Source organism: Siphateles boraxobius, unplaced genomic scaffold (assembly GCF_051911475.1).
Source record: "Siphateles boraxobius isolate OS27281-9 unplaced genomic scaffold, OSU_SipBor_1 195, whole genome shotgun sequence".
NCBI classification, from domain to species: domain Eukaryota; kingdom Metazoa; phylum Chordata; class Actinopteri; order Cypriniformes; family Leuciscidae; genus Siphateles; species Siphateles boraxobius.
The window spans coordinates 145,996-163,456 of record NW_027508805.1 but is presented as its reverse complement, the minus strand read 5'-3'; the positions used below and the strand labels follow the sequence as shown (position 1 = coordinate 163,456).

The 17,461-nt window shown below is 36.9% G+C and overlaps 1 protein-coding gene across 1 annotated transcript; it reads right to left on the bottom strand.

Annotated features, from left to right (window-relative positions):
• Positions 1-289: 289 nt before the first annotated feature.
• On the bottom strand, positions 290-4,302 carry tubb2b (tubulin, beta 2b). Its single transcript, XM_077235493.1, has 4 exons — positions 4,129-4,302; positions 2,707-2,815; positions 2,460-2,570; positions 290-1,485 (listed from the first exon to the last, which is right to left on the bottom strand). Exons 1-4 carry the CDS (start codon positions 4,183-4,185, stop codon positions 425-427), a joined length of 1,338 nt encoding a protein of 445 aa, XP_077091608.1. The 5' UTR covers positions 4,186-4,302; the 3' UTR covers positions 290-424.
• Between the last annotated feature and the right edge of the window lie 13,159 nt (positions 4,303-17,461).

The following is a 17,461-nucleotide window of genomic DNA, read 5'->3' as shown; positions in this document are numbered from 1 at the left end:
CCAGTGATGTCTGGAGACAAACTTGACAGGTTTGACAAGTGTCTGTGACCAGTAAAGAGTGAGGATGGGTTAAGTTGAGTGCAAACTAATTAAATAAAGAGCAAGACATCTTAACAGAAGAAAATCCTTTTAATGACATCTTTACAAACATTTGAAGTGGATCAAAAAAGGTAATCAAAGTTGTCCAAAGACAAGAACAGGTATTGTTGTAATTCATGTATAACATTGATGAAAGGTTTTGATCCACTTCAAATGTTGACTACTGTAATTAAATGAAGAGGAAGACATCTTAACAGAAGAAAAAGCCTTTTAATGACATCTGTACAACCAATAGACGAGAACAAAAGAAGAAAATTGCATTTTTTTTCCTTGTACGAGAGCAAAATGTTACAGCTTGGAAAATGACACGTATATTAAGAGAGATCTAAGCCAGCTCTTCCTCTCCCTCCTCCTCAAACTCGCCCTCCTCTTCCGCGGTGGCGTCCTGATACTGCTGATACTCGGACACCAGGTCGTTCATGTTGCTCTCGGCCTCGGTGAACTCCATCTCATCCATACCTTCTCCTGTGTACCAGTGGAGGAAAGCTTTGCGCCGGAACATGGCGGTGAACTGCTCGGAAATGCGCTTGAAGAGCTCCTGGATGGCAGTGCTGTTCCCGATGAAGGTGGCGGCCATTTTGAGCCCGCGAGGCGGGATGTCGCAAACGGCGGTTTTGACGTTGTTTGGGATCCATTCGACGAAGTAGCTGCTGTTCTTGTTCTGAACGTTGAGCATCTGCTCGTCGACCTCCTTCATGGACATGCGGCCACGGAAGATAGCGGCGACTGTGAGGTAGCGTCCGTGGCGCGGGTCGCAAGCCGCCATCATGTTCTTAGCGTCGAACATTTGCTGAGTGAGCTCTGGTACGGTTAGGGAACGGTACTGTTGGCTCCCCCTGCTGGTGAGAGGAGCGAAGCCAGGCATGAAGAAGTGGAGGCGAGGGAAAGGCACCATGTTTACGGCTAGCTTGCGCAGATCGGCGTTTAGCTGGCCGGGGAAACGCAGGCAGGTGGTGACGCCGCTCATAGTAGCGGATACGAGATGGTTCAGATCGCCGTATGAAGGTGTGGTGAGTTTAAGCGTGCGGAAGCAGATGTCGTACAACGCTTCGTTGTCAATACAATAGGTCTCGTCTGTGTTCTCAACCAGCTGATGCACAGAGAGTGTGGCGTTGTAGGGCTCCACCACGGTGTCGGACACTTTAGGCGAGGGCACCACGCTGAAGGTGTTCATGATGCGGTCGGGATACTCCTCACGGATCTTGCTGATGAGGAGCGTTCCCATGCCGGAGCCGGTTCCTCCACCCAGAGAGTGTGTGAGCTGGAAGCCCTGCAGGCAATCGCAGCTTTCGGCTTCTTTACGAACCACGTCCAGGACCGAGTCCACCAGCTCAGCTCCCTCCGTGTAGTGGCCTTTAGCCCAGTTGTTTCCAGCACCACTCTGACCTGTTGCAAAATATTTAAAACATCCTCATTTTGAACAAATAAATGGCATTTCGTTCAATTAATAACTAGTGTTGTCAAAAATATCGATATTTCGATACGTATCGATACTGAAATATCAGAAACGACTCTTTTTCTGCACTATTGATATTGATCTTCTCTACGACAGCGAATTGACACACACCCGCCTCCTGTCACTCACTCGTCTTATTCACTCCGGTTGAATAGTGCTTGTATTGCGCATAATCTCACCATTTAATCTGCGCGCACCACTGATCTATAGAAGTTGCAATCTAATAAAGCCATGACAATCAAATTGACCTTTTTTTTCGTGGCTTATTGCAATTAAAAGGTCAAATGCATACAAAAATGTCGAAATGCCCATCTTGCAGAGTATTTTGGTGAACAGTCAGTTTTGGAACGTAAATAGTTGATATAAAACGCATGTTGTTTAACAGTATATTGGATCTTGACGTGACAATGCCTAATAAACCTGCTGCAGTCTGTCATGTTAATTAAAGAACAAAAGACAAACAGAAAATCGCTCGTTAATCTTGTTTTGTAACATTAATTGTAAGCATTAAAAAATTAAAACTATCCAGTGTTATTGTACATTTGATTACTTGAATATTCAGTTAAGAAATGCTACAGAAATTAGTGTTAGGAAACCTGAAAAACCCAAGTTTATTTAATTTGTCTCTTTTTGTATGTGCTAATTTGTTAATTTATTCTCATTTTATTTTACTGACTGTTTTTGTCTTTTTTTTGGGGGGGGGGGGGGGGTGGACTACATTTTGTTCAACGATTCAAATAAAGCCTCCCTATTCAGCGTGTAAGCTATTACAACAAAATTATCCAAATTCTCAAAAAAACTATGGTATCGAAAAATGATATGAAATATTGATTTTTTTTTCAAGGTATCATACTGAAGTTGGAAATTCCAGTATAGTGACAACACAATCAATAACAATACCCACCAAAAACAAAGTTGTCTGGCCTGAAGACCTGGCCGAAGGGTCCGGACCTCACGGAGTCCATGGTTCCAGGCTCCAAATCCACCAACACCGCACGGGGCACGTATTTGCCTCCTAAAACATGATGAAACACAGGGTTAATAAGGCTTAATAAATTAAAAATACAAAACTATTTTACCATAATATGTTTCCCATAATTAAAAAATCATAATGTGCACCCCCACTTGGTAATATTGATATGTGGATGTACCTGATGCCTCATTGTAATAGACATTGATCCTGTCCAGCTGGAGGTCGCTGTCACCATGATATGTGCCGGTGGGATCAATACCATGCTCATCACTGATAACCTCCCAGAACTACAGGATGTAATAAACAATGTTATTAGTGACTTGAGTAGATTGTGCTTAAAGCTACAGGCAACAATTAACAACGATGTTATCAGTAATCCATGCCAGATTTAAAATCAACAATGTATTTGTATATTGTGGACTGAAACAGACTTATTCAGAACGGCCCCATGATGAAAGAGAGGCTGTGGGGAATACTTGCAGGGCTTTCAATGGTATCTGCTGTAAACCAAATAATGCTCCTAGATCACTTATTATTTTTCAAAGCTCAAATTGCCTGGGTTTTTTTTTCACAGAAATTTCTCGTAAATAATTTTTTGTAGCGTTTCATAAGCAGAACAATAAAAAAACATTAAATAACAGCACAACCCACTGAAGAGACTAAAGTCTATATCCCTCACAGCCTCGCTTTCATTCCCGTTTTAAATCAAAGATCACAGGCGCTGTTGTGAATAAAGCCTTTATTTCAAATAAAACTACGCTTCAAATATTCACAGAGTGGGCTTAACAAAAGGAGCCAACTGTTCACAAACTCCCACGCATATTTCGCATTAACATGCTTTTAGGCCTCATACGGTGTATACATAATTGTTACATATAATGCGCTTTTATAAATTTTAATTTCTGTAACAATTTGTTACAACTTCAATAAGCAAGTGAAGCAAAAGATCTTCTTTGAATTCCTCCCGCGCAAAACTCGCGCGCGCGCCACGCGTACCGGTTGGCTGAAATCCATTTCCGGTGCGCTCATACCCTAATCGATTTATTGGGCGTCTACATTTCGGAAATAAATAAATAAATATCCGAATTAACAGGCCGGGGCTATTAGATTTTCTTTTTATATATTTAGTGCGATTATTTCCTTAAACAAATCTGGGTTATGGCTATAATTAGACTGCGCTTACACGTTCACTTCCTTTTGTCGCACTGCAGTGAATCTCACAAAGGGAGCTCCCAGACAGATGCCGGCGAGACGAACAATTGACATGGGGAATTTTTTTTATTTATATACATTTTGACCAACTGCTGAAAAACATTATCTTTGAAAATATTTAAATCTTTTCAATCTAACCAAATAAACCCGAACGAGGAAGCACATGTATGACCTAGATTAGGCTATATTCAAACGAGATCATAATATAGACTATTGGACTGTGTACAATATGGCACATTAAAGGAAATATTAACGATTCGATTTTTATTATTTTTTATTATATATTCTATTCTATAAACACTAATACCAAATATTAAACCAACAACAACTGCAAATTTCGATTAAAATAATTAAATAATAACAAAAAAAAAAAAAAATTAAAACAAACCTTGGCTCCAATCTGGTTACCGCACTGTCCGGCTTGAAGATGCACGATTTCCCTCATTTTCAGTCTTGGGTAATAAGATTTGAGAAGGCAACTAACCTTTTTCTTTCTTCAACTGGTTGGGAAAAGACACTTCCCCCATATAAATAGACTCCTCAAGCCCCGCCTTCCGGACACACAAGGTTAGTATGTATCAGAGCACCATTAGCTGTCCTTCTAAAGCCCGCCCACAACTATCATTCTATCCAATCACAGTAGAGACAGAGGATGCTGATTAGCCCTAAACGACTGTCAATCAAATTTGATGTTAACGTGTGATTTTCTGCGGCAGCACTGTTATGTATTAAAAAAAGAGAGAAAGAGAATAGTTGACATACCACAGAAGCAAAGCCCTGTAATGAAGCTGTACATTTCGAAAACACTTGTTTGTTCATGTCTCTGAAATGTTCTGTGTTCCCAGGCTTAGTATAACAACAGGAAGTAAAATTTAACGTACAGGCAAAAAAAAAAAAAATTCATAAATATCATAACTAGTAAAATGTATAAGCTTTGTTGAATAGATAATTTAACAAAAAAAACAGAATAGCTCAGTACCCATAAGTGTTAAATAAAAATATTATACATTGCTGTTAATTTGTCCTGCGTTTACTACATAAAGCACTTGTTTCTAGGGGTGTGACAATATATCCTGTCACAATATATCGCAATACAAAAATGCAACAATATGTATCGTGGATAGTGAACATATTTATTGTGTATAATTCACCCAAAATAAAAATTACTGTGTGAGAAGTTTTCAGAGTTTTAGTGTCAGTCCTACATTAAACTACTATATATAATGTATAATAATGCAATGGGGGAATATTTGTGTGTCCTGATAATACCAAATGTCTGATGTTACCAGTAAATAGTGGCCAACATTATTTTAAATATATCTAGTCAGCGACAGAGTGCAAGTATATTCGTCTAAAATAATTGAGTATTTTCATCTTCAGAATCATGAATATGTTTATTCTGGTGTCTCTATTGTCCTGTGTGTTGGGTTTCCAGCACCAAGTCTATTCACTTACACACACAATCAACTGTGAACTTTTTGTTAACCTTTTATGTATTGGAGTATCGCAATAATATCGTATCGTGAGTTCAGTATCGTGATATGTATCGAATCGTGACACGAGGGTATCGTTACACCGTTCCTTGTTTCATTATTGAGTAGTGCTATTACTAGAAGCAAGTGCATAGAGCCAGAGATGAAGATGTCCAGTAATGTTTTGAAAGCTGTGGTTGCGTAGCCTGTCAATGGAGGGACAGAAATCTCTCCGATTTAATAAAAAATATCTTAATTTGTGTTTTCCGAAGATGAACGGAAGTCTTACGGGTTTGGATCGACATTAGCGTGAGTAATTAAAGACAGAATTTTCACGTTTGGGTGAACTGACCCTTTAAATGTCTTGTGTGTGTATGTGTAAGTGAAGAAGAGAGAAATGTAAGTGTATTGCGGTTTCATGTTTCACAGGCAGACACATCTCTGGTTTGGGTGCAGTTGTATTATTAAAAACTAATCTGGAGAGGGAATGCATGGTAATGTAATCTGCCTTGGCGCAGTTGCTGTGACTTAAACCTGGAGAATGAGGGTTTGCCCCAGTCCTGCTGCATCATGGGTAAAGTCCTCAAGGTTTTCAGAGGGCTGGCCAGATACGACTGCAGATACTGTTACACAAGCAGATGCTACACTGTGATTCATTTGAAGTGTACTCCTATTGCTTCACTGTTAAAATAGGTTAATTACAGTGAAAACTTGCAGATTACTCAGGTGAGTCATGGCGGTTTCATGAAGGCTTTTCTGTATTAATGAGTTACGGTTAGTTTTATATAAGGAATGATTGCAATTTGGTCAAAATCTATTGCCCCTCTTGTCGTTCCAAACCCATATGACTTTATAATAGTCCTGGGTAACGATTAATCGTGATTAATCATGATTAATCGCATCCAAAATAAAAGTTTGTGTTCACATAATATATGTACTGTGTATAATTATTTTGTATATATAAATACACACATATGCATTAATATATTTAAGAAATATTTGCATGTATATACTGTATATATATTTATATTAGGCCTATATATAAATATTTATGTGTATAAATATATACATGCATTTCTGTGTATTTATATATAATCATACACAGTACACACACATATGTAAACACAAACTTTTATTTTGGATGCGATTAATCGTTGCACAGCCTAATTCCAAATCTATAATAAAAAATGAAAAAACAAACATTTTCTTATGTTGAACACATTGGGAATGCTTTTTGCACGCTGACAAGAGAGAGATATATATATAATGAGATATATGGCATATAATATATGCAGTAATAAATTCGATGGGCCCGTTTCCCAGGGAAGGTGTGAGTAAAAGAGATGAAAAGTGAGAACAAACAAAGACATTATGTGAATTCATATTTGTAAATAGATATATTTTCATTTTTATGATGTCTATCAAATTTGTGAGATCTTATATATAGACTCGTGTTCAGCAGAATCAGTGTTCATTCAACATAGTCGTTATGAATGTAAAATTCACCATATTTGTTTTGTTTAAGCATGTTATAGATCTTACTGTAAACAATTCGTGCATGTAAATGTTTTTTGTTTTATAAAACTGCTTTTGATCTCATGTTGTTCAATCTAAATGTCATAACTTTGCAGAGAAACAACAGATCTCTCTCTAGTCAGCTTAAAGGGAAAGTTCACCCTCAAATGAAAATGAAGTTATAATTTACTCACCCTGGTGTTGTTAATACACTGCTGTCCATAATGTTTAGATTTGACTGTAGTTAGAAATTCATTCATACTTTACTGTTTACTTATTTACTCATTATTGGCCATCTTGGCCTTTTGGGGGTTGTAATTTATTGATGAACATATGCAGGTGTTGTTGTTTTTGTTGCTGTTTGTTTTGATTTTTCATTTCTCAGTTGTTATGTAATTATCGTGTTATATGTTGGGACCCCCTCGAGAACTAGGGGTTTATCCTAATAATAAACAAATTTTGAACAATGCCGTATTCCCTTTTTTCTTTTATGGACCACAAAAGGAGAATTTTTTAATAAAACGCCCTGCTCGCGCTCGTCCAGATAATGACCGTGAATCATCATCAAGCTTTTAAAAGAAAGAGGCAAAAGGATCAAAGAATGATCCCATATTCCAATTGGCTTTATGCACAGCTTCACTACTTCCTGAACTTCAGCCAGCCCTTTGTTTCCTGTCTGTCATTATTGGACAAACTGATTAATTCAGGTGTGCCTGGCCTCAGTAACAATAATCAGGCACTCCTGGACTAATCAGTTTGTCCAATAATGACAAACAGGAAACAAAGGACTGGCTGAAGTTCAGGAAGTAGTGAAGCTGTGCATAAAGCCTATTGATTTACGATATGAACTTTGAAAAAATTCAGTCAAGTGTTGCTATACGCATTAAGACGCAAAAGAGACACTGAGACAATGTGCTTCGGATACGCGCCTTAACGTGAAGGCACACAAATGTAAAAAATATCTAAATGCCCTTTTGGAGAGTATTCACGTAAACACAGTGAGTTATGTCTTTAGTAAACGTACACAGTTGAGAAAGAAAACACGCGCAGCTCTTAAAGTGACAGCATCCTAATAAACCTGCAGTCTGTCATTAATGATCATCAGACAACACATGACAAAGGAATATCCCTCGCCGCTCTTCACTGAATAACTTAGCTTTAATAAAGATTAAACTATATTAAACGTGTACAGTAAGACGTAGTGTTGTATTATTTAAGGAAAATCCTGAGCTTGGCTGAGTTGACTGCACGTTCATGAGACTCGATTAGTCACTGCGACTGTGAGAAATCAGGATTAACAAAAAAGCGACACTAAACACAGTCAGTGTACTTTCTTCTCAGAGGTGAATATATTTGTTGTGTTCGTCACAACAAGAAGTTATTGCAATCACATCCTTCAAATGTTTTAAACTCAGTGAAGAAATGTATAGTTTGATTTTTTTTTATATTCCTCTCGCAGTCCATAAAAGATAAAAGGGCATTCGCCATTAGAATGGCATTAAATTATGACTAAATGTTAATTTGAGGGTGAAATCCATTCAATTGAAAACCAGGTCACATTAATTTTTGAGTGTAATTTAATTAATAACCAATGCAGAGCATCGAGTCCCTGCCCTTTATTTCCTGTCATTTTCACTAGTCCATTACACTCAGATGACCATCACAATATGGAGTAAAAGTTATTAATTTAAGTTATTATTATTATTTAAAGTTATAAGAATATGTTGCTACTAACGCTTTATCACGACTTTAATCAAAATGTCAAGACTTGATCCTCCTCGGAAATGACTTTCCTTCTCTATTAATGTCACCTAGTCACGTCAGTAATGTTTACCAATAATAGCCAGATCCATACAATCTAAAAAATCTGTACAAAATCTATTTAAAATACATTTATTTCATACGAACTATACTTCAAATCCATTAACATATTTATTAACATATCACTTGATACTGATGTGAATATTATAATTAAACTTTATTTGGAGCACTTGCACAATGCGCATTTCTTAATATTAAGCCTAGAACGTGTTTTAATATCACTATGAGAAAGGATCTCTGTATAATATCAGTCGTTAACAGAAATTTAAAGTATACATGCAATAGTTCCACTTTAGCACAATCAAATATGCTTCAGTATATCTTTTAAAAATTAGTTGTTGCAGTTTGGCAGACTTCAAGTATATCAGTTTACACCAACAGTACAATTGCAGGGTATGTAGTATATAAATATGTAAATGTATTCATAGTATAGTTAGCATAAAGTAAATGTATTGCAAATAAAAAAATTTCCCCACTATGGATACAATCATGTTCTGCTCTACATTGTTTTCATTTGGAAATATGTGACATTACAGAATGAAAATGTGTTGCAAACAGGGATTCACGTTGACTTTCACTCAGTGTTGCAGAAAATGACATTAAATACATTATAAAGACTTAATGCTTTTCCACACCCTGTCTCTCTTCACGCCTCTCTAGTCGCCAAAATATATAACATAATTATTTAAATTTAAGGAAAAACGTCTAATTTGACATTGTTAGAAGCCGTCATGCAAGTCTCCTCTACTTAAGTTCAATTAAGTGGCCTTTTATTTCATCATTACACTCAATACAATTAAGCTCAATTCTCTTTCACAATGGCTTAAAAGAGGAAGGACTCGAGTCTTTTCTTCTTTCACCACTTCTCCTTTGATCCAGCTGTCGCATAATAAGCTTTTTCTCCTTTTTTTTTGCCTGCTAAATGAATTATTTATGTCACAGATGAGCCAAAGCCGCACATTTAAGTTGTTACACTGTTTTGTTTGTACATTATAATCGATGCCGGATAACAGCATTACAGAGCCGTGTGATGGACATCGCAGTCTATGTCACAGCCACTGGGTTGCGTTTATTGAATTGTCTGCAGTGTCTGTCGGTCCAGTGCACCATGTGCTCGCTAAAGCTAGTATTAAACACTCAGGGTTTATAGATCGCATGTGCTGGATGATAAATCAGGCTATAAATGATCCTGTGTTCCCAGCATCATTCTTATGAAAATCTATCTGGTCATTATCATCAAATATTAGAAGGGTTATTAGATGCTAAAACTGTAAACACAGCCTATGGTGAGTGTTTTAGCATGAGTGTTTGCATTGGTAAAGCAGAAATACTCTTTAGCATACATTTAAAAAGATTACTTATTACAGAAATAATATACTGAATTTAGGTTATTTAGTAACCATGAAATCAAAATGGACAATTCTCTTTGTTTTATGGGCTATTGCCGTGTTTATTCTAAATGATTTATATGTGCACCTCATTATTGTTTCTGGTAATCTTGAATCAGAATAAGTCCCTCTTGCAGCATCTCTCCTCTTCTCTGATAATGAGGGCGGGGCAATAACCTGTCAATCACATGAGATCAGCCAATAGCAAACCACAACCATCCAATCAATTCCTCACAGACAAAATCATACAAATATCCTAAAGTAGATTAGTGTTGTTCCACAGATAGCTCTCTCTAAAGCCTGTGTGTGTGTGTGTGTGTGTGTGTGTGTGTGTGTGTGTGTGTGTGTGTGTGTGTGTGTGTGTGTGTGTGTGTGTGTGTGTGTGTGAGAGAGAGAGAGAGTGAGTGAGTGAGTGAGTGCATGAGTGTGTCTGTGTTACAGTGTGTCTGTGTGTGTGTGTGTGTGTGTGTGTGTGTGTCTGTGTGTGTGTTTGTATGAGTGTGTGTGTTTGTGTGTGTGTGTGTCTGTGTGTGTGTGTATGTGTGTGTGCGCATGAGTGTGTATGTGTGTGTTAGTGTGAGTGCCTGTTAGTGTGTGTGTGTGTATGTGTGTTAGTGTCTGAGTGCGTGTGTGTGTCAGTGTCTGAGTGTGTGTGTGTGTATCTGTGTGTGTGTGAGAAAGAGAAAGTGTGCATGTGTGTGAGAGTGAGTGAGTGAGTGTGTGTCTGTGTGAGAGAGAGAGTGTGTGTTTATGTGTGTGTGAGAGAGAGAGAGAGAGTGTGTGTGTGTGTGTGTGTGTGTGTGAGAGAGAGAGAGAGAGTGTGTGTGTGTGTGTGTGTGTGTGTGTGTGTGTGTGTGTGTGTGTGTGTGTGTGTGTGTGTGTGTGTGTGTGTGTGTGTGTGTGTGTGTGTGTGTGTGCGTGGGTGTGCGTGCGTGGGTGTGTGTATGTGTGTGTGTATCTGTGTGTTAGTGTATGTGTGATTGTGTCTGAGTGCGTGTGTGAGTGTGTGTGTGTCAGTGTCTGAGTGTGTGTATATGTGTGTGCGCGCACGAGTGTGTTTGTGAGAGAGAAAGAGAAAGTGTGCATGTGTGTGAGAGTGAGTGTGTCTGTGTGAGAGAGAGAAAGTGTGTGTGTGTGTGTGTGTGTGTGTGTGAGAGAGAGAGAGAGAGTGTGTGTGTGTGTGTGTGTGTGTGTGTGTGTGTGTGTGTGTGTGTGTGTGTGTGTGTGTGTGTGTGTGTGTGTGTGTGTGTGTGTGTGTGTGTGTTGGGTAAAGCAGAGGCTGCAGTTCTTCATCACTCATGAATAAGATCTCACACAGAATATTGCTCATATGAACAGCTGTTTCTCGCTGAGCATCGACTGATGGGAAACTCACCAGATCCCACAGGATATCATGATCATGATCAGTAATCCAGCGCTGTGTATATAACGCATTACAACTGCAGTGTTACATAAACATAAAGCGCTGCGTCAGATGCACGAACTGATGTTTGTTATGGAGGAACTGTTCCTTTAACATGTCGGTCTCGTGTCTCAGCTGCCCTTCCCCCCACAGGATCCTGAGTCACACACACTTCATATTCACTCCCACAGTCAGCTGTTCTCTCTCTCTCTCTCTCTCTCTCTCTCACACACACACACACACACACACGCACACGCACACGCACACACACACAACTCAATGACCCCAAGACTATCTCTCTTTATACAGCGCTGACTCAGGCTCAAACCCTGATAAACAGATTCAGGAAAAAACATATGATGTGATGAGACAATAACTCTACTTCAAAACCTAAAGATTTATGTTGCATGTTGCTAAGCTGACAATGTAATACTGTAATAAGCCTAAAATATCGCACACAAATATCCGGTTAATCTGTTAATATAAAGCTATTTTATAGATACTTTTCAGTGGCCTATTGAATATGTTTTTGAAAGAAGTCTCTTCTGCTCACCAAGCCTGCATTTATTTGATCAAAAATACAGTAAAAACAGTTATTGTGAAATATTATTACAATTTATAATAATCGATTTTAATATATAGTAAAGTGTAATTTATTCCTGTGATCAAAGCTGAATTTTCAGCATCATTACTCCAGTCTTCAGTGTCACATGATCCTTCAGAAATCACTATAATATGATGATTTGATGATCAAGAAACATTTATGATTATTATCATCAATGTTGAAAACAGTTGCGCTGCTTCATATTATAGCTTAAATGTTTATATTTTGTTTAGGATTCTTTGAAGAAAGTAAAAAAAAAACATTTATAAATAGAAATCTTTTGTAACATTAAAATAATTAAGTAATTTTAAAAAAATCGTACTGCCCGCGAAGTACATGTATATATTACATTATATGTGTACTTCTTTTTTTTTTTTATAATTATGTTTATTGAATTTTCTTAAAATGCAAATATAACAAGACATCAACCAAAAATAAATAAAAAAATAAAATAAAAAAAATAAAAAAATAAAAAATAAAAAAAGGATAGCTCAGATTTATATATAGAACAGGACCATACCATAATAAGGCAGATATACAAAAATGAAAAAACAACAACATTTATATAATGTATAACATGTATAAAATAACATTTCCAAAAGATGAAGAGAATGACAAAAAAAAAAAAAAAAAGGTTAAATGTCCAGAAAGTTATATGTGTACTTCTAATATAACATGTACTTAGGGTTATATTATAGTCAAGTCACCTTTATTTATACGCTGTTTTTTACAATACTGAGTGTTTCAAAGCAGCTTTACAGAGATAACAGGAAAATAATGCAACAAAGATTGTTTCTGCTGCACAAAAAATAGTGTCAGTCCAGCATAAGTTAGTTCAGTGATGGTTCATATTATACTATACTATACTATATTACATGTACTTAGGGTTATATTATATTATATTATATTATATTACCAGGTAGTGGAACAGTGCTAATGTTAGCCATAGAGGCTTCAGATCCTCATATGTGACCCTGGATCACAAAACCAGCCATAAGTCACACGGGGATATCGCCAAAAGCATTGTAAGGGTCAAAATGATCGATTTTTATTGTATGCCAAAAATCATTAGGATATTAAGTAAAGATCTTGTACCATGAAGATATTTTGTAAATTTCCAACCGTAAATACATAAATCTTTTATTTTTGTGAGTGAATGCAGCACAATCGATGAACATTTTCTCAATGTTTCTCAATGTACCCTCAGATTCCAGATTTTCAAATAGTTGCATCTCTGCCAAATGTGAAACAATAACAAACAATACATCAATGGGAAGCTTATTTATTGAGCTTTCATGTGATGTATAAATCTCAATTTTTAAAAACTTGACCCATGCGACTGGTCTTGTGGTCCAGGGTCACATATAGTGATCCAGCATTGGAGCAGATGGAGATCAGGAGCTTTCCTCAACAGCTGTAGGGAAGATCCAGATGGCAGGGGGGGGGGGTGTCTGTGCATATGTATGAGTAGAGTAATGCACCTCTATTGTAGTAAATCATTTGCATGCAAGTCATCCACAGAATATCACCTTTCATATTCAACTCTCTTCTGAGAGCTGGACTGAATCGCAGAAGTCGTCTTCTCTCTCGCAGTGGTCAGTGTGTGTTATGCTGGATTGAGTTGAGCTGTGGGGGTTGAGACTGGTTTAAAGCGCTCTAGTCTCTCTAGGGAAGCGCTAGCAGGATATGAGCTCTGATGCTAATGTACCCCCCCCCCCCCCATCTCCTCTCCACATGCAGTCAATCCCGACGAGACCCTGGAGACTCACACTGAATATACACCGTTTCCCTGCATAGATACACACACACACACACACACACACACACACACACACACACACACACACACACACACACACACACACACACACACACACACACACACACACACAGACATGAAACCGCCTCGTCATACTGGGAATCGCCCCATGTTTTTAAGGTTTTCCTGTTTGTTTTTAAGGTTTTCCTGTTTGCTTTTAAGGTTTTCCTGTTTGTTTTTAAGGTTTTCCTGTTTGCTTTTAAGGTTTTCCTGTTTGTTTTTAAGGTTTTCCTGTTTGTTTTTAAGGTTTTCCTGTTTGCTTTTAAGGTTTTCCTGTTTGTTTTTAAGGTTTTCCTGTTTGTTTTTAAGGTTTTCCTGTTTGCTTTTAAGGTTTTCCTGTTTGCTTTTAAGGTTTTCCTGTTTGTTTTTAAGGTTTTCCTGTTTGTTTTTAAGGTTTTCCTGTTTGTTTTTAAGGTTTTCCTGTTTGTTTTTAAGGTTTTCCTGTTTGCTTTTAAGGTTTTCCTGTTTGTTTTTAAGGTTTTCCTGTTTGCTTTTAAGGTTTTCCTGTTTGTTTTTAAGGTTTTCCTGTTTGTTTTTAAGGTTTTCCTGTTTGTTTTTAAGGTTTTCCTGTTTGTTTTTAAGGTTTTCCTGTTTGCTTTTAAGGTTTTCCTGTTTGTTTTTAAGGTTTTCCTGTTTGCTTTTAAGGTTTTCCTGTTTGTTTTTAAGGTTTTCCTGTTTGTTTTTAAGGCCTTACATGGTCTAGCTCCCGAATATATGTCGGGTCTTATCCAGGTCTATCAGACGACGAGGCCATCGAGGTCATCTCAAATATTACTTTTAAAAGATACTAAACCTCATCTAAAGTCCAAAGGAGATCGTGCCTTTTCAATTGCTGCAATAAACTCTGGAATAACCTAGATGTTATCCTACACTGTTTTTTTGATTAATCACATTTGAGGGCACATTTACTTGCTCAGGCTTATGGTTGAGGAGCAGTTGATTGTACCTTGTGTTACTGTGGTCATGCATTTTAATTGTCCTTTGGTTTGGTGTTTAATGTTTTTTGTATTTTTTGTTATTTATGCTGTTTGAATATTGTTTTTAATGGAAAGCACTTTGGCCGACTCATGTTGTTTTAAAATGTGCTATTACTATTTTTAAAGCCTTAGCGTTTGTCTTCTCCTTTCCTGAAGGCCTTGTTGAGCTCTCACTGGTTATAGGGGGAGGGTTTCGCATCTTCTCAATCAATAGCAGGACTTTAATACAGAACAAAGGTCATTAGTGAGCCGCATTCAAAACCAGGAAGTCATTTGTGAACATCTGCTTTACACAGAATATAGTGGTTTGTGGTATACATTTATAGCAAGATTATCTTGGTTAATCAATACGAGCTAGCCTATGTCTTACCGTTCCGGAAATTGCACAAAGAAACGCGAAAATTAAGTTGAAACCCCGTTTTTCTTGCAAAAACCTGAGATTGTTTAATTTACAACATGGAAAAATCATTTTTACATGGTACCAGCATGATGCAGATCTACAAATTAATGCAAAGAATTGGTTTCAACATTTGACTGCCAACGGATCATCTGCTGTACACAGAATACAGTGCTTTGTGTTATACATTTATAGCAAGATTATCTTGGTTAATCATTACGAGCTAGTTATGTCTTGCTGTTCCACCAACTGTGGAACTGTAGAAACAATTTTCACTCAAAAACTGCTAGGAAATTTCACAAAGCTGAAAATATGATGTTGAAAAACTGAAATAGTATTTTCTTTTAATTTACAACTTGGAAAAATATTTCTTACTTGGTACCAGCATGATGCAAATGTACCATTTAATGCAAAGCATTGGCTTTAACATTTCACTGTAAAAATTTAATGAAAATGTAGAGCTTTTTCATTTGGATATCTTGTCGTATGAATACAGGGTAACACTTTATTTCAAGGTCTTTGTTAGACAGTAATTACACATTTAGGTACTGAGTAATATTAATTAACATGTACTTACTATAGGGTTAAGTGCATGTTATTAGGTATAATTTATAGTTATTACTATATTAATGACATTTAAAAAAGAACACTAAAACACAGTGTTATTAATACAGCTGAATGACTCTAATGCAAGGCATTGAAAAGCATTTTTGGAAATAACATCTTCAGCTGTGAAGAACTGAGGCCTCGCCAAGTTTACACTATAAGGGGAGTCTGCAGACCTGGAGCCGGCAGATATACGCCCCTGACAGTTTTACGCCCCTGTTGTTCCTGATGCGTCCAGTAGGAGAATATACTTCAAAATAACATAAATCGACTCTTACACATGAATAACCTGTACATAGAAATTTTTTTGTTTGTTTTTTGTTCATTTAAATATAAATGTTACAGTCTAGATCTGCACGGATTAAAATGTCTTTAGCTATTCAGTTTGGCTTCACTCTCTTCACTCAGCCTACAGAAGACTATGTGTTTTTGTGAATTGAAAATTTAAAAATACACAGTTGGATCAACTATGTTATGAAAAGTATATGACCTAATGCAGTTATGGGCCTATTCACCATAGCTTTTTATATGGAAGACTGAGTGCAATATGTTGTTGTGAATTTATAGTTACATTCAGATATTAACCAAATTTAGCCCATTAGACATACAGTACCGTGTAATTATATGGATCCTTGATTAGCTGTAGTACCATTCTCTATTGGTCGTTATGTTTTGTACAGCTACAAAACAGTATCCTACACGGCATTTTATGAAGACAAACACAATTTATCCCTTTTCTAAAATTCCAAGGGCCATTTAAAAGAAAGACACAATACTGTTGTTCACAATTTTTTTTATTGACACCATTTATGAATTATGATGACTCCCCTATGGTTTACCCCTCTTCTTTAACTATTTTTTAAAAGGACATCCATGGTGATTTTATCGTTTGTGTGTGTGTGTGTGTGTGTGTGTGTGTGTGTGTGTGTGTGTGTGTGTGTGTGTGTAGAATTGATGTCAGGTGTGTGTGGATTGCATCAATTTGCTCCTGATCTTCAAAGTACAGCGGCACAAGCACTTATTGATGGAACAATAGTGAAAAAAGTGTCAAGCCACTTTGATTTCTTTTGGCCACCAATGATGGACTGTGCAGAGAAAATTGAAAATTACATTAAAACCATGTCCATGTATGTCTCTGTAAGTTGTTCATTTTGTAAGTCATAAAAAAATAATGAGTGTTTATAAGTTTAGAGATAGATTTTCATTTTCTTATAGCTAAAGCAAACACACACCTTTATGAGATGCAAGTTAAAAAGAATTTGGTAAAGACAGAGTATGATAAAACCCACATTAAGTGCACATACCCTACATTTTAGTCCCGACCAGTAAGCTATTTAAAAAAATGATGTTGGAAATAATCAAAATATTTGAGTGAGTGTGCAGTTCAACTCTTTACTTAGAGAGAGATTTACATACATATACATGCCTATTATAAATGTGTCTTTTGTGTGTTCACATCAAAGACTGTAAAAAAACAAGTTCAGATATTTCCAATATCTACTGTAATGTTGCCCCAGAAACCATGTGGAGTGTGTTTTAATGTAAGGAGTAAACAGGGTCTTACCAGAAGAGGCGATCTCAGACAAGCTAAAGACAGGCAACAAAAGAAAATTAAAAAGAAAATGCATTTTAAAGTGAGTAGAGAAGACTAGGGGCAACTAAACCTACACGTGGTATAGCTGAGTTTAAGCCAGATAGAACATAAACCTGACCGTCAAGT